At 41.7% G+C, this 18,138-nt stretch overlaps 2 protein-coding genes and 1 long non-coding RNA gene across 6 annotated transcripts in view; 1 reads left to right on the forward strand and 2 right to left on the reverse strand.

Moving 5' to 3' along the window:
- LOC124256066 (influenza virus NS1A-binding protein homolog A-like) overlaps positions 1-2,616 on the forward strand; it is a 49,725-nt gene extending 47,109 nt beyond the window's left edge. For all 4 annotated transcript variants that reach the window (XM_046689996.1, XM_046689997.1, XM_046689998.1 and 1 more), the window contains exon 12: positions 83-2,616. In XM_046689996.1, the coding sequence (XP_046545952.1) occupies positions 83-495 (413 nt within the window). In that variant the 3' untranslated portion in view covers positions 496-2,616. The remainder of the gene's footprint in view (positions 1-82) is intronic.
- A 158-nt stretch (positions 2,617-2,774) lies between these two features.
- LOC124256067 lies at positions 2,775-4,327 on the reverse strand. The gene is made up of 2 exons (XR_006892818.1): positions 3,476-4,327; positions 2,775-3,258 (listed from the first exon to the last, which is right to left on the reverse strand). It is a non-coding gene; the product is annotated as an uncharacterized LOC124256067 (long non-coding RNA).
- Positions 4,328-5,980: 1,653 nt separating this feature from the next.
- The window catches only part of LOC124256054 (nucleoporin NUP188-like), an 80,094-nt gene continuing 67,936 nt past the window's right edge, over positions 5,981-18,138 (reverse strand). The window contains 3 exon segments of the mRNA XM_046689979.1: positions 5,981-6,802; positions 15,929-16,058; positions 16,956-17,023. Of these exon segments, the coding sequence (XP_046545935.1) occupies positions 6,596-6,802; positions 15,929-16,058; positions 16,956-17,023 (405 nt within the window). The 3' untranslated portion in view covers positions 5,981-6,595.

Consider the following 18,138-nt stretch of genomic DNA (forward strand, 5'->3'; position numbering starts at 1 on the left):
TTTCACTAGCACTAGTTCAAGAATATATTACACAAAATCACGTTCTAGTTGATGGTGATTTTAACTTCTTATGTGTTTCCAGGGAAGCTGTACATTGTCGGGGGCAGTGACGGAACACAGTCTCTGAAGACAACCGAGGCATTTGATCCTAGGGAACAACAGTGGACTTTCAACCCTGCCCTCAACACTCCCCGAGCTAACGTTGGTGCCGCAATCATTGACAACAGGTTGTTTGCTGTGGGAGGGTTCAGTGGCAAGCATTTCCTTGACAACATGGAATACTTTGACGAAGAACACCATGAGTGGAGCATCTTCGAACCATTCTCACAGTCACGGTCAAGGTCAATGTCAAACGCAAGTGACAGTTCAGGCAACAGTCTGTGTAATGGCAACAATGGCACAAATTGTGCAATTGAGGACACTAATGGCGCCAATGGTGTGCCAAAGGGCTTTAAAGAGCAACCATGTGGCCCAGCTACCGTCAATGGTCATTAGCTGTTGGCAAAGCCTCCCGGCTAAAGATTGGGGGAGAAAATGAATATTTTTGTGAACATATTTCATATCCTTGAAATTTGTGGTATATTTTGTCATTTCAGGTATATTTATTCAAATGCCTTTTTTTTAAGAAGCACTAATGAAGTCAGTTATGGAACCGTTATTCAACCTAAATGCGTATTTGAAGACTTCAGAAGGTGTGATAGATAGGTTTAGGTTGGAAGGTTATTTTCTATGAACAAGTAGTACCCTGCCTATACTACCCAATGTGGGACCATTTTCTGTTGTCGGCAGGATTAACATCCATGTAACAAATTTGGACAGTTTTCAGATAATTACAGGCACATGTGGACATTCTTCAGATAGTGGCAGGCTTGGACATTCTTCAGATAGTGGCAGGCTTGGACATTCTTCAGATAGTGGCAGACTTGGACATTCTTCAAATAGATCAAATCTGCACATTCTTCAGATGGAGGAACGTAGTGTATATTAACTTGGGAAGTAACGATGATGAAATCTCATTCAGAAAGTATTATCAAGTGAGACAATATTTTTGTAAAAATGGTTTTGATGGAAAGTCAGTCAAGAGTCTGATGGTCAAAATTTATTACACATTGTATGTATGAGGTGGTACAGCAGTCACTTGTGTCTCACGTCCAAGCTAAGATCCTGAGTTCAAATCCCATAATTAAAGATATTTCTTGGTTTGTCTTCACCATACCTGTGCTTGTGAGTTTCACCTTCTCTTCTGGCTTTCCTTTCACATCAAGGAGACACACCATGATGTCAATGTTCAAAGTGGTGTTAAAGTGGTATTAAACTCACTCACTCACTCACTCACTCACTCACTCACTCACTCAGTACAGTGTAGTCCTATTTCAGCTGGAGAAGCCAGCAAGACGCCATAGTAAACCCTGCAGTGCCAACATAACCACCATTACGTTTCTATCGGAAGAATTATGATAGTTTAAACCAAGTTCCACCAATATGATTAAGTGAAATATGTTGCATATCTTGTTGAAAATACATTGTCTGTAATGAACACCATGGGATCTATCAAAACTTTGAGCCTTTCAATTGCAAATATGGGGAAAATTTGTCATATTAAGACTTGGGTTAATTTACTGATCTTCTTTTTTGTAATTTCAGAATTTTCTTTCGAAATTGGGAATGTTTATGGGAAATTCTAATTGTTATTTGCCACAAATTTAGGGAGGGTGAACAGCCCTAGATAAATTCTTGAAAACGGGACCCCAAATACTAGAGTAATTTCTAACTTCCTAAATATTATGCTAGTATCTGTTTGATGCCGCTTGTCATGATCGGCTCCACTGGCTTAACCAGTTTCCACCATTTCCAGAAAACTGTTTTGATGTAAGCATACTTGGTAAGCGACCACAGATTAAAATCAGCTTGAATTTGTATGAAAAACATACATGTATAATATTCACTTTCTTGTCAAATGTTTGGCAAAGTTGTATGCAAAGTTTAGCAAAGGAAGGACTTTAGTGTTGTTTAATGTCTATCTTTTCTCACAAATCATGGCTTAGAATTGTAACTGCTCAAATAAAATTAAGGTTATTTTCATATTTATCAATTGAGAGCATTTATATCTGTGTGGCATATGATTTTCATCATTTATATGTAGATTGCGTGTAAACGAACTCATTTGTAAATATGTGTGCTGTGAATCAAGTTATTTTTCCTGAACAAATGTCTGTTAAAGACAAGATATCCTTTGTGAATTAATCATGAACTTCACAACTCATGACCTTCAGTTATCGGTTTTACCCGTTACCTTGTTACCTCAGTTGATGCAGGCAAACAGAACTGGAAAGTCCTTCTTCGGGAATGAACACCATTGTTCTGCCTAGGTCATAGAGCACAGGTGGTCTTGGTGGTGCAAGGGTCTGATGAGTGTTGGTTCGAATCTCAGATTCACCCATATAATGAGTCGTCGGTCACTCAATTTACTAAAGTGGTGGACATCTTCAATTTGCATTATAATCATACCTGTGAGTTTTAACCAAACTGGCCCCGATTTCTTGAAACAAACTTAAGTCTGAGTTTTGACTTAAGTTAGAGTTTTTACTCAAATTTGAGAAAAAGCATTTCCCAAAATGAACTGAAATGGATATTAAACTCAAACATAGCAGACAATTTGAGTTTGGTGAATAGAATACTTAGGTAGTTTGGGCTTTTTTATTTTTAAAATGCTGCTGAGTTAATAATTCAGCTGTTTCAAATTGTTAAACTCAGTTTGAAATTTTGAGTAAAAACTTAAGTTTGTTTCGAGAAATCGGGAACTGGTTCTCATCTTCTTGATGGTCAGGTTTGGCTTCATGACTTTAAGATGACCAGTAACTGTATGTGTTTGAGGTAGTATTGAGCCAGCCTCCCCTCGGCATTAGGTCAAATTGTTTTCATATCTTTTTTTTTGAAGATTTGAAGCTTCCTTTGAGTAAGTGATGAATTTAGTCAAGTGTATTGTGTTAGGTGTACAGAGCTTTAATGTCAGCAGCATAGTAAATACTAGTCATAAAAAAAATAGAAAAATCTTGTCTTGTGTATATTATTTTGTATTTGCTGATTGGGGTCTAGCTGGTATATATTTCTTGGTTTAGTGTTAAACTACTTAAATTTCTGTTAGCAACATCAGTGTTTAAGTGCTTTAAATTCTCTAACCAAGGTGAAGGTCACGTCATCAGTCAATGATTACATATCTGAAACCAGCTGTCTTTACTCTCTTTACGTTATCACTACCTTACTGATAGGGATGCAAGTCTTGCTCACAGCTGGGCGGTGGGGTAGCCTAATGGTTAAAGCATCCGCTCATCACGCCGAAGACCCGGGTTCGAATCCCCACATGGGCACAATGTGTGAAGCCCATTTCTGGTGTCGCCCGCCGTGATGTTGCTGGAATATTGCTAAAAGCAGCATAAAACCAAACTCAGTCAGTCAGTCTTTACGTTATCACTACCTTACTGATAGGTATGCAAGTCTTGCTCACAGCATCGCGGTGGGGTAGCCTAATGGTTAAAGCATCCGCTCATCACGCCGAAGACCCGGGTTCGATTCCCCACATTGGTACAATGTGTGTCAGGTGTAATATTGCTGGAATATTGCTAAGAGCTGCTTAAAGCTAAACTCACTCATTATTTTTAAATTGAATTCACTAGTTATTGACAGTGTTTCAGCAAATTAAGGATTTTCATTGCGAAAGGATGTTTATATGTAAGCTTTTCATGAATTTTATTTTGTGCCTTTTTCGTGTTCAATCTTGTCATTTTCTGAACGAGTCGGTCGCACAAACTACACATGAATCAGTCAGTGTGTCGAAAGGAATGTTGTTTCTTCATAGAAAGAAGTCAAATTGAAATATATGTTCAGATGTTTGCTTTGTATCATGTCATTCTCACATAAATTGGAGGCCTCTGTGCCTATAGCACTACAATTGTCAGGGCGGTAGGGTAGCCTAGTGGTTAAAGCATTTGCTTGTCACACTGAAGACCCAGGTTCGATTCCCCACATGGGCACACTGTGTGAAGCCCATTTCTGGTGTCCCCTGCCGCGATATTGCTGGAATATTGCTAAAAGCGGCGTAAAACTCAACTCACAAGAGTCCATTGAACAGCACAGTAATACTCACTCAATAACATATTGTCAGACGTTATTTGTCATCCTGGTAAAAATTTATCATTTCTTCATCTTGCTTTGGTCATATCCCTGTGTCAATTCGGGCTTCTCCCCACATTAAACTGAAAACTATCCAAAAGCGATGTTTCACTCACTCACCCAACATGGTCAGCGCCAGATATTGCCATTATATCATCTCCACATGTAATCATTTCATCTTTTGGGGAAGCAGACGGCAGTGTGTGTGTGTGTGGAGCTGTTTGTCATTGGTTAGGGAAACATTTTCTACATATTTTCTTAAAAACATCCAAATGACATGCATGGGATAATTGTGTAATTATTTGAAACTAAATTGTTCCTATAATTGAATAAATAGTGTACAATACCATTTATTTTCTCCAGTATTGTTTTGCTTGTCATATTGATAATGCGTGTTATGTACAAAAATTGTGTGTCTACCTAACTCTATGAGCTTTATTTTATGTATATCGAAGAAATTGTTTATAATGTGTGATCTCATGTATTTTAAAATTTGGCTGGAAATGAGAAAAAAAGTATCAAATATCAGCACAAGATTCTTCTCCACATAATAAGATCGATATTCAAGATTTTCATAAATGTTTGTAAGAAATCAGATTGTGCTGAGAACAAATGTGAAATATATATACCATTTTCGATTATCCAGTGCATCATATCTCGTCTACAATGATATGTTTCTAGTGGAAACATTCTCTACCTTAGCTTTGAAGTGATTTCACCAGCTCTGTATTCACAAATTTTGCACAGGATTTGTCTATCAACATCTGTGAAAAATGAATGTTTTCATCGAAAATTCTCATTCAAAAGCAAAGATTAATGATGATAGAAGTGAAAAATGTGTTTCCTGGAGCCGCGTTTCACAAAGCAATCGTGAGCGTTACAAGTCTCATATCTCCTATACCTTAACATAGAGTTAAGACTGTCCTAGTGCTAGGATCGCTTTGTGAAACAGGACCCTGGAGTTTCCCGACACAAATACAACCAAAGTCAGTGAGTACTGGCAAAATCTCGTTCTAATTGCTTGTTTTATCATGACCAGTGTACTTTGGTTTGGGCCTTGTATTTTGAGTGTAATGTCATTTGAAGCAGACTGGTGATGTGCTGGGTGGGTCAGGGTGTATAAGAGATGTAATTCCCTGGACAACCGAAAATGATGCTGTACATAGATCTGGATGAAGTCGTGACCTTTTGCGAACATGATCAGGGTCCTTTAAGCTCATCTGAGTAGTGAGAAATGAATTGTACATTCACAGATCAATTGTTCTGTTATGGCAACCGAATAAGATTTGTCAGAAGGAATCTGGAAAGTTCATGTCCGAGGTTGTGCAAATTATTGTATGATTTGCAATCAACAGGGTACACATGTTGCTAGGGTTACGTCCATGCAATAAACAACTGGTCTGTGATCAGTAAATGTAGTCTGGAGTTGGTTGTTATTCCAGGACATGGAAGAGATCAGTAAATGTCTGTTGAATGCAGCACTCGCAAGACCAGAAAATTTATGGATATGGGCCCCGTTTCACGAAGCTCTCGTAAGCCTAAGTTCTCGTAACTTTTCTCGTAGCGTCGTACCTCATATGTTACAGTAATGGAGGTACGAATGCTACGAGGAAAGTTACGAGAACTTAGGCTTACGAGAGCTTTGTGAAACGGGGCCCTGATGTGTGTAAGCATGAAACCAGTCCGCAAGCTTGACACGTCAATCTCGTTTATCGCCTTACGGCAAGCATGGACTGCTGAGGATCAGTTCTGACTTGTTTCTTCAATGACACAGCATAAATTAAATCAGCAAGTATAAAAAGACAAAAGGGAGTAATCACAATTTTATTGTGTCCACATTAATATATATTTACACATTTCATCAATGCTCTCATGTAAAGTAATTCATTGTTTTGCTTCCAAATGAACAAGTAATTCTGACTGAAGTGACATGTTTATTTAACTGGGATTTTACATTCGGACCTCACAAAATTTGGCAAAGGATGATTTTTTAGAACAGCATACATTTAATAAAACCAGCTTGCATCTCAGGACATGGTTTTGTTCATGGTAATTACATTCCCTGACACGCACGCACCTTGAATATATGAAGAACGATGACTTTGAAATCCTGTTCTAGAAAGTGTTTCTTGTCCTATCTCCTCCTTTGAAGCCCTATTTTGTTCTCTAGAATCCTTGCATCCCTCATCAGTTGACCAGTATCTTGTATCCCATGGAACCTCGGCATAAAGGATCTCAACTTTCCAGTGGCAAACTTTGTCATCTGGGAACTTTGTGAACAAAGTTGTGTAAACATACAACAATGCTGACAAGGCACAGTTACTGTTCACATGTTTGTTCACAACTTCGTTCTCATCATGGTGGTTCATGGACGAGGTTGTGTTGAAGTTTGACATTGCTGAGAAGTTCGCTGTTAACATGTTTCTCATCTGAGAACTTTGCTAACAAAGTCATTCACAAGCTTGAAGAAGGCCTGGTCCTGTGTGTTTGTGAACGCTGTCTGGGACACGGACCGACTGAGCTGTGAGGTGCTACTGGAGCCACCCTGAGGGCTAGCTTGTAGTGTCCCCGGGGACGTGGGGCCCCCACCCCCACGCCGCATGTACCGTAGCATGCTGGACAGGAAGGAGTTCTGAAACACACGAAAAAGGTTGACCATTACTAAATCTGCGTTACAACAGTTTCCTATCAACATGCCGATCATAAACAGGATGACCATTACTAAATCTGCGTTGCAACAGTTTCCTATCAACATGCCGATCATAAACAGGATGACCATTACTAAATCTGCGTTGCAACAGTTTCCTATCAACATGCCGATCATAAACAGGATGACCATTACTAAATCTGTGTTGCAACAGTTTCCTATCAACATGCCGATCATAAACAGGATGACCATTACTAAATCTGCGTTGCAACAGTTTCCTATCAACATGCCGATCATACACAGGATGACCATTACTAAATCTGTGTTGCAACAGTTTCCTATCAACATGCCGATCATAAACAGGATGACCATTACTAAATCTGTGTTGCAACAGTTTCCTATCAACATGCCGATCATACAGGATGACCATTACTAAATCTGTGTTGCAACAGTTTCCTATCAACATGCCGATCATACACAGGATGACCATTACTAAATCTGTGTTGCAACAGTTTCCTATCAACATGCCGATCATACACAGGATGACCATTACTAAATCTGCGTTGCAACAGTTTCCTATCAACATGCCGATCATAAACAGGATGACCATTACTAAATCTGCGTTTCAACAGTTTCCTATCAACATGCCAATCATAAACAGGATGACCATTACTAAATCTGTGTTGCAACAGTTTCCTATCAACATGCCGATCATACACAGGATGACCATTACTAAATCTGTGTTGCAACAGTTTCCTATCAACATGCCGATCATAAACAGGATGACCATTACTAAATCTGTGTTGCAACAGTTTCCTATCAACATGCCGATCATAAACAGGATGACCATTACTAAATCTGCGTTGCAATAGTTTCCTATCAACATGCCGATCATAAACAGGATGACCATTACTAAATCTGCGTTTCAACAGTTTCCTATCAACATGCCAATCATAAACAGGATGACCATTACTAAATCTGTGTTGCAACAGTTTCCTATCAACATGCCAATCATAAACAGGATGACCATTACTCAATCTGCGTTTCAACAGTTTCCTATCAACATGCCGATCATAAACAGGATGACCATTACTAAATCTGCGTTTCAACAGTTTCCTATCAACATGCCGATCATAAACAGGATGACCATTACTAAATCTGCGTTGCAACAGTTTCCTATCAACATGCCGATCATAAACAGGATGACCATTACTAAATCTGCGTTGCAACAGTTTCCTATCAACATGCCGATCATAAACAGGATGACCATTACTAAATCTGCGTTACAACAGTTTCCTATCAACCAGACATGGGGTAATTGTAATTTGTAATTGTAATTGAATGTAATTAATTACAAAAATCTATGTAACTGCATGTAATTTGTAATTGAATGTTTAAAATGTAATTTGTAATTTAATCAATTAAAATCTCAATGTAATTGAATTTTTCAATTACTTTTTCAATTACATCAAATTACATCTCACTTTTTTATTTTGGTGGTCATCAGGCAACCCTTGCAATTATATTCTGTACAATAAGGAGGACAAAGCAGTGTTTTTCAAAAAGATGCTTGTTGTTGGTATATACTCTAACAGGTGTTAAGTTTTGAAAGAGATTTGAATGTCTAAGGCACCATCTGCACATTTGTGAAACAAAGGGAATCAGTAAGGCATGACTGAATGTAGGTCGGTATTTGAGGAAATGGGGGATTAACAGTACTATTAGTCAAGTTCCTATCAAAATGGCCTCTTTGTTTATTTCTCATAGGATATGATATTCAAAATCTTACTGAACTGTAGTCATATTTTTATAATCATGAAAGGTAATAAGCTATAAATCCAAGTTGACAAATCCTTTAGTATGTTAATGTGGATTATGTCAGATAGAGAGACCGGCTGATTATATATTGTAATGTAGGCCTGTAATGATGTCATGATACAGCACACCTAAGGTAACAGTGGTGGACAAACAGTTTTTTTGCAACAAGAGATGATAGAGGTGTGTATTTGATAATAAGCCCAAAGAAATATGCAAAATACAAATTTGATCAAATATGTAATTTTTGAGTAAAATTGATATTTTATACTTATCCTGACTCATGCTCTTTTGCTTGTCTTCTTCTTCTTGCTAACATAGTGGAACACTTGTATCTCCCTAATTGAAGCTCCCTTCAATTTAAAAAATCACTAATTGGTACTCACCACGAGTTGCCTCCCTTGCCCCTTTGGCCGGGAACAGGTGTCGCCACCCTCTGGCCTCATGCTTCACTCTCTCCTGATTTTGCGAGCCCAACACTTGAATTTACAGGGAAATCCAAAGTGTTATGTGGGGAGGATGGGAGGGCTAACCTCATGAGTCAGGATAAGTATAAAATATCAATTTTACTCAAAAAATTACATATTTTTCCTTATCCTGACTCATGCTCTTTTGCTTGTAGAATCCTACGGAAACGGAGGTGGGCAAAACAGAATACTTTGGATTTATAGAATTAGTGATTTATATAGATTTAACTGTAATAACCCCTACGGAACTTCATAAAGGCATAGACTTAGGATAATTCCTCTATTATAAGCCATAGGTTATAATGCCATACTGGGGTATTTACATTAATAATATACTGAGATATTATAAACAACAATATCAAAGCGACTCTGATAGAGAAGCTATACCACTGAACATATATACATACTGCTAGAACTCCGTGAGAGTTATAAGCTAGATAATGCATGTAACAATTATGCATATAAATCTCGTGAAGACGGCGATGTTAACGTTTATTTAGGGACTGTCAACTGCTGTGCGAGGACCAAGGGACCGAAATGGTGAATGCCTGAGACGCCCTCGGTGGTGATATCTCTCAGGTAGTGATTAGCAAACACCATGTTAGATTTCCAAAAGCATCCTTCCATAATTGTATTCAAAGAACAGTTACCGTGTAAAGGCGAGTGGAAGCTAGCGCCCTGATTTCATGGGGATTTGATGCTGTTGGAGGGTCCAGTCCTGCTGCCTTGTAGGCTGCAAGTATGACAGTTCTTATCCATATAGATATGGTGGCACGAGACTTCTGTTTGAGTTGTTGCCGACAAGGGAATGAATAATCGCGTTTGAGAAATCTTAAGCCTTGTTTTGGAACGTCAGAAATAGATTTTGAGAGCTCTGACTGGGCATAGAGATAAGTCCAGTGTATCTTGAGATCCGAGAATGGAGGATAATGCAGGGATATGAAATAACCTGTCTGGTTGACCTGGTAGTTGATTTTTTGGCGATGAAATCCCATCTTAATCCCAGGTGTGCTGTGTTTTGATTGTCATCAAACTGTATCCTCTCATAATCTAGTGCTGAATTTCCGACATCCTGGCTGCTGTGGCTAGAGATAACAGGAAAAGCGTTTTCTGTGAGAGAAACTCAAAGTTTGTCGATTCCAGCGGTTCATAAGCCTCACTTGTGAGGTGTTGTAACACTATATTCAGATCCCAAGCTGGGGCGTGGAACTTCCGCTTTTGGTCCTCCAATCGGAAAGCCCGTAGTAAGGCCAGTAACTCTGGAGTTCTTGTTAATCTAACACCCGTTCTCATGGTAATGACAGAACTAAGCGGCAAGATATGTTGACAATGTCGAGCCTTTTAAATGTTTGTTTTGCCGTAAGTAACACAAATAATCTGCCACTTGTGGATGAGTAGCATCTCTTGCTGTAAATCCCTTATTTACTGCGTAATTCTCAAAACTGTGCCACTTGTCGTCGTACAAGTTACGTGTAGAATAGCGTAAGGCAAGCGTGACCGCTTTTGCCGCCCTGGTAGAATACCCTCTCTTGTTTAAACACATTTTAATACAATCCATACGTGAAGTTGGAATACTTCTGGGCTTCCGTGCACCTGTTTGGTGTGTGGATGTATTAATAGATTTGAGCGCTTGGGTAGCTCTAGTGTTGGTTGACCGATTTCTTGAATTAGAATGGGAAACCACGTTCTGGCCGGCCAGTAGGGCGCGACCAAAGTGAGTTGGAGGCTCTGTGTTTGTCTGATTTTCTGTAACACTTGAGGTATTATTGCTGGCGGCGGAAACGCGTGACGCATTGAGGCCTTCCCAGGATATGCTTTAGCCGTCCGTTGCCCATGCTTGTGGGTCTCGGGACTGGTGACACGAATGTCGGTAGCTGATTGTTGAAAGCGTGTTGCGAATAGATCTACTAAGCGGGGCTCTATTTGCTTGATTATCTGTGCAAATATTTCTGTATTGAGCATCCATTCTGTCGTGGTGACGGTTGATGTGGCCGAGAGAGTCGTCTGCTAGTACATTCTTGGCTCCGGGAATGTGACATGCTCTGACATGTAGAGTTTAGATCGCGGTATTAGATCGAACAGTTGAAAGCTTAAAGTCAATAGGTTCAGTGATCTTGTTGAACCTTGTTTGTTCACATAGAACGCCACTGTCGAGTTGTCGGTATGAATCATTAAGGCGCGATTCTGTAGAATGTTGCTCCAATGAAGTATGGCGTTGATTACAGCTTTCATCTCTAACATGTTTATATGGAAGCTTGCTTTCTTGCTGATTCCATAACCCTGATGCCGTCCGGTTGGCGAGATGAGCTCCCCTAACCTTGGAGATTTATCGCGAGTCTACATATAGATGGGTTTTGAATTCCTGCTCTTCTAAACAAATACCTTCGCCAAACATTCGACCTCCTGGTCCACCATAGTAGATGAGGTCTGAGGCGCTTCGTAGACTGAATGGTTGTAGGTCGCCGAGATGTGCATTGATGAAGACCTGTAATGGGCTTAACTGTAATCTGCCTGAGACTGTCATGTCTTGGGCTGATGTGAGGAGACCCAACACGCTCTGCCATTGTCGTGAGTGGTAACGGAGAGAGTAGAGCTGATCGGAATGGTCTGTTGGATCTTGAGCCAACGGTCTTCTGGTGCGGCTAATCGACTATCGGTTGTGATTCGTGATAAATCGAATGCCTAGGAACTGCAGATCTTGCGATGGTACTAGGTCCGACTTGAGTAAGTTTACTAACCATCCTAGCTGTGTTAGTAGCTTTATGATGTAGTTTAACTGTAGTTTGAGATGCTGTGGATCTTGATCTACTTGTATCCCGTCGATCGAGGTAGAACGCGACTACTCGTAGCCCTAGACGATGTAGATAGGTGACAATCGGTTCTCGTTATCCTCGTGAATAGCCAGGGGCTGATGATATGCCGAATGGGAGTACTTTCCATTGGTAATGTAGCCCGCCTAGTGTAAATCTTAGATATTTCCTGGATTACAGGGATGTATCGGGATATGTAGATAAGCGTCTTGCAGATCTATACTGGCCATGTAATCCATGGGGCGAATCAACTGCCGTAACTGAGGAAGGTGTATCATCGCGAAACTTTGGTGGTTTGCGTAGATAATTCCTGTTGAAAAAGCTCATGTTGTAAATGAGTCTGTATTTCTCCTTGGAGTTTTCTTGGGTACTAGGAAAACTGGGGAGTAGAAGCCTGGTTCGATGTCTACTTGATCTAGTACTTCTATGGCCTGCTTGGTTATGAGTGATGTAACCGCCTCTTAACTTTGGTAGTTGTTGTGCCTGTAAGTCGAACTTGTAAGGGTTGACTGTCAGCGGGCGTGGCCTGTAGTGGGATACGAAATCCGTGTTGAAGAATGTTGGAGACATAAGGGTCTTTTAACATTCCCCAGTTCTCCCAGTGTAGTTGGAGGCGCCCACCCACTTGTGGCGGTTGTACTGGAGCGGCTGGGGTGGAAGACTCCAGTCGTTCGAACCTGTCTTTCAGCGTTTATAGTTGCGGAACCTCTGGGTGTCCTGCCTCTTCCTGACCCTCCTCTATAGTTGCCATATGGGCTAATTTTAAAAGAATCTTTTTCCTGGCGCTGGCTATCTTCCTATCCGTGCTTTCTGTAGTCCGAGAACTTAGATCTCCTGAGTATCTTTGTGAAGTCTGCCTGATGACGCTTGCTAGCGTGTCCATCGACTTGATCATAAGGACTTCTGGAGTCCTTAGTGACTTCCCTTGGAGACTTTGTCTATTCCTCCGTCAAAGATGTTTGGGGATGACCACGGGGCTGTATAGAGTGGAGCTGTAAAGTTCTCACCCCAGCTGCAGGAAGCGAGGAGGCCTTGACGACGAGCTAAGGTCAGTGCTGCTGAGACAGATGTGAGATGATCTGTAAGGAACTGCTGGTCCTTCTTTTGCATCAGTAGGGCCGAGTAAGATCATCCTATCATCTTCAGAGAGGGTATTACGAAATCTGGTGATAAGTGTCTCATTGATCGTTCTAGATCTATTTAGGCCAAAGAACATCGCGTCTCGTCATGTTTTCTATCTGCACCAGCTTGCGATCGTCAATCTTGTAGTTCTTGTTCTTAACATGGCTGATCAGCTTGTAGTTTTCATCGATGTCTTGTGCCTTCAGGAAGGGTCCATGTTGTGCGTGGAGAACTTCTTAAGCGTGAAAGTTCGGCAGATGTGGAGTCTGCACTTTCGTGAGCTTTAATGAAGGCTGTATCTAGATTATGTGGCACCGCGCAGCAATCGGGTCAATCGGAGGTAAGGTGATGGCGTCTGCATCGTCTTCCTTCATCAGGTATGTCTGCGCTTGAGTTGCCACTCTTGGACGGTGAAGATAAATCTAGGTTGTTTACCATCCAATATCTTATCTCAGCGTCTGAAAGATGATGCCTCCATCATCTTCTGTACCAGCATCGGAGATGAGGGGTTGATGCTCTTCTGATGGTGACCTCTGGGCTGCTATCTCTATGTCGGGTGACACTTTCGGGAGACCTGAGTGTAGACCTGTGTGCCGACTTGTGTGATGACCTGCGAGGTGATGTGCGTGGAGATCGGCGTGGTGAGCGGCGTGGAGATCGTCTAGGTGATCTGCGTCTATGGGAAGACCTAGATCTGCGAGAGGAGAATGTTGGCGGCCGTGAAGCTCTTGAATAGTCCCTCGGCGTCCTTCTGGACGATGGCGATCTGTGTGGCGGCCTTCGCAGCAGCCTCTCTGCGTCCGGACCTGGGAGCGGCGCCTTGACTTCCGTGGCGGTTTCCGTGGCGTCTGGTGGTCTGAGTCTGCATCTGAGGGCGAGGCCGAGGATGATGATGATCTCTCCCGTCTTCGCGAAGGCCTTCGCGACGACTGTACATCGGGCGCCCTTCGTTGAGGTGGTCTGTGACTTCCTTCGAAGGCTGCTTCGTCGTGGCTGCTTCGCTGACTGGGGTTGCCTCTGGGGTATCGTCTGCGTTGCTCGGACCCTGGGCTGGCTGCTTCCCGACTGTAGTGGCCCTCCATCATGGTCATGATCTGCCGCAACAGCTCGTCTGGGATGGTCTCGCGGCGAAGTAGTCGGTGCCCTCTCTCGCGATGACAGCTGCTGACCCTGAGGAAGTCGTCTGACATCAGTGTAGAGGCATCAGGCTGCATGGCGATCTCTGCTGATGTCACTGTAGCTGTCACCGGTCGCTTCTTGTATGCGTCGTCAGGGATGATGATTGGCTGATCATCGTAGAGGCCCAGTTCGGGCGGCTGGAACAATCGGCTGAGAAAGTTCTTGGCGACCGTGGAGACTTCCCCTTGATGTCGACGCTGCCCTGGGGTCGAAGTCTGGCGTTTGGGAAGACGCGTCGTGGCCCTCTTGGACTTTATCTGCGATGGCGGGACGTCTGGGGAGGCAGGGCGCTTCTTAGCGGTGGCGGACTGCATCCCGCCCATCTTCGACGGAGTCTCTTGCGAAACACCAGGCGGGAGGGGGTCTATCGACAGCAGCTGACTGGAAGGGGAATCCGATGTATCGGCCATGTCTAACCCTTGTTTGCGTGACCTATCTGCTGTGCGTCTCCACGACGCAAAGATATTTATGAAAAGCAGAATTGGATAGATTAATGCAGTAACTGCAACGCGTGTATCAAACGCACAAAGGGTAGCACAACTAGGGCATAATACATGCGGGTCAGCAATTGAAAACGTAAATTGCAAATAGTACAGATTTTCATCAACGTAAATACTAGCTGAACAATCACGAACTCACGTGAATAAACAGTAGAAATAACGATTAATTATCAATGCAAATTAATGAAGGATACTAGCTATACCTCTATAGTAACCTAAAAGAGGTAATAAACTAAGAAAAGCAAAGGATATAGTGTGTAAGGAGACACAGGCTCTCACATCCTGCTCACTGGGCGAGAAGAAGGAGAGAGTGAAGCATGAGGCCAGAGGGTGGCGACACCTGTTCCCGCCAAAGGGGCAAGGGAGGCAACTCGTGGTGAGTACCAATTAGTGATTTTACATTGAAGGGAGCTTCAATTAAGGAGATACAAGTGTTCCACTATGTTCAAGCAAGAAGAAGAAGACAAGCAAAAAGAGCATGAGTCAGGATAAGGAAAAATAGTGTATATTGTAGATATAATCTAATTTTGCATTTCACTTGTTGAAGACAAAAATATGAATTGGATTAGTGACCACTGCTTACCAACATCGATATCTTGTTTATTAAAGGAATACAGAAATATATTTGTTTTGTTTTGTTTTTGTTTTTTTAACAAAGTAATTTGTAATGTAATTAATTACATTGGTAATGTAATTGTAATTTAATTAATTACATTTTAATTTAAGGTGTAATTGTATTTGTAATTGTAATTGAGGAAAATCAAAGTAATTGTAATGTAATTAATTACATTTCAAAGAAATTGAACCCATGTCTGCTATCAACATGCCGATCATAAACAGGATGACCATTACTAAATCTGTGTTGCAACAGTTTCCTAACATAAAGGATGACCTATGGCGCACTGATTTGATGATGGCTCATAATATACCTTCAGTGCATAGTCTGGTCCAAACATGACTTTTAGAGGCAACCATCATAAAGCTTGAAAATTGCTAAGTTCATTAATAAACAACAAACAGTCAACAATTACAAGTGTCTGTCAGATACAATTTGTCTTGCTACATAATATCTGTTGAAAATAAAGTGAGTTCAGTACGTTTTATAGGAATTGAACCATGATCATAGGACTCTGGCAGACCCAAGGGAGACAACTCTGTAAAAGTTAAAGAATTGTCTGTTGTACCCCCGATTACTGAAAATGTACATCTAGATCTCACCAGTTCAGCTCCGAGTTCCCGCTTTAGGAACTGTTTTTCTCGAGACGAAAGTCCGGGGGTGCGGAGATAGTGACAGGCCTGGGACATGATGATGTATAAGGAGTTCTCCATCACATACAGCACGAGGCTTCTGTCAACAGTCAGAACACACAGTGTTACATCGGGGAACAGTGGAGCACAGGAAGAACAAACAACACATGAAATCTTCAAACAAAGATAAAGCATACATTACATCAGTATTCCAGGACGCAAGTCGAGTCAAACTCTGTTTGTTTTAGTAACCCATTTTAATAATAGTCCATGTGATGAAATTAAAATTAAAAATGATGCATAACCAAGTCGTGGCCAGTAGTCATAAGTTTTTTGCACAGACTATTTATGCGAGAAAATAATATTAGCCCTCCAAAACTCCAAGATAGCTGTCAAAGATCAAAATGGCTATCAACTGTCGCCATTGTCTTTTTGTGATCTAGATAAAGTGATAGTATTAGTCAATTTTGGCAAATAATGAGCATTTTGCACTCTTTTGACTTTATCACTTTTCATGTGTTTGCTAGGTAATATTGTTGAGCCTCTACCTAGCTCAGTAGAAACAAGTGGTCATGTCTAAATTGTCCATCTGGGTTTTTCAGATAAATGTATCCTGCCGAAAAAGGAAATAAATTTCTGAGAAAGAGAAAAAATCCTTTATACCATGCCACAAAGCAAAGAATGAACGTAGTTGTATTTGAGTCAGTGAAGTCATGCAACACAGCAGAGGTTAACCTCCGCTGAAAAAACCCTAGCTGTTTTCAATCAGATGGTGAAGCCCATTTCAGGTGTCAATATTGATGTTCCCAATGATGTGGAATACTTGGTAATCCAAGTTTTTAAGGTTATATCAATTGAACTCACGCCAATATTGCTCAAAGCGGCATAAAACTATACTCACTCACTCACTTCTTTGTTTTAATTCTTTAATAATGTCAGATTGAAACCATGTATACCCCCATCAAGCTACTGCTACAACTGATGGTGGAACACTCACTTTGGTATATGCTGGCTTGTGGCAGCTTCTGGCGACCGGTGTGGTGAACCTGTCCCTCTTGGGTCCAGCTGCAAACATCAACAGTCATATCAGCATCAACAGCACTGGAGCAGCGTGGTAGCAGCAAGAAGCAGCAGATGGGGGAGGAAAAGGAGGTTGAGAAAGAGGAGAAGATGGCCGAGAAAGAGGAGGTTGAAAAGAGGAGAAGGAGGTTGAGAAAGAGAAGATGGCCGAGAAAGAGGTGGAGAAAGAGGAGGTTAAGAAGAGAAGATGGCCGAGAAAAGGAGGTTGAGAAGATGACTGACTGACTGAGTTTAGTTTTACGCTTTTAGCAAAAGAGGTGGAGAAAGAGGATTGGTTAAGAAAGAGAAGAAGATGGCCGAGCCAAGCTTTAACCACTAGGCTAGGAGGTTGAGAAAGAGGAGAAGATGGTCTGAGAAAGAGGTTGAGAAAGAGAAGGAGGTTGACAAAGAAAAGAAGATGGCCGAGAAAAAGGAGGTTGAGAAAGAGGAGGAGGTGGAGAAAGAGGAGGAGGTGGAGAAAAAGGAGATGGCCGAGAAAGAGGAGGTTGAGAAAGAGGAGAAGATGGCCAAGAAAGAGAAGATAGCCGAGAAAGAGGTTGAGAAAGAGGAGGAGGTTGAAAAAGAGAAGATGGTCGAGAAAGAGGTTGAGAAACAGGAGAGGAGAAAGGAGATGAAGGCAAAAGAGGAGAGGGTGGAGATAGAGAAAGAGGAGAAGAGGGTGGAGGAGATGGATAAAGAGTTGGACATTGTTTCAGTGAAGAAAGAGGAGAGGGTGGAGATGGAGAAAGAGGAGGAGAGGGTGGAGATGGAGAAAGGAGGAGAGGCTGGAGATGGAGAAAGAGGAGGAGAGGGTGGGGATGGAGAAAGAGGAGGAGAGGGTGAAGATGGAGAAAGGATTGGAGAGGTTGGAGATGGAGAAAGGAGGAGAGGGTGGAGATGGAGAAAGAGGAGGAGAGGGTGGGGATGGAGAAAGAGGAGGAGAGGGTGGAGATGGAGAAAGTGGACAGTGTTTCAATGGAGAAAGAGGAGGAGAGGGTGGAGATGGAGAAAGAGTTGGACAGTGTTTCAGTGGAGAAAGAGGAGAGGGTGGAGATGGAGAAAGGGCTGGACAGTGTTTCCATGGAGAAAGAGGAGGAGAGGGTGGAGATGGAGAAAGAGTT

This window comes from Haliotis rubra, unplaced genomic scaffold (genome assembly GCF_003918875.1).
Source record: "Haliotis rubra isolate DU_JTF1 unplaced genomic scaffold, ASM391887v1 Scf616, whole genome shotgun sequence".
Classification (NCBI taxonomy): Eukaryota; Metazoa; Mollusca; class Gastropoda; order Lepetellida; family Haliotidae; genus Haliotis; species Haliotis rubra.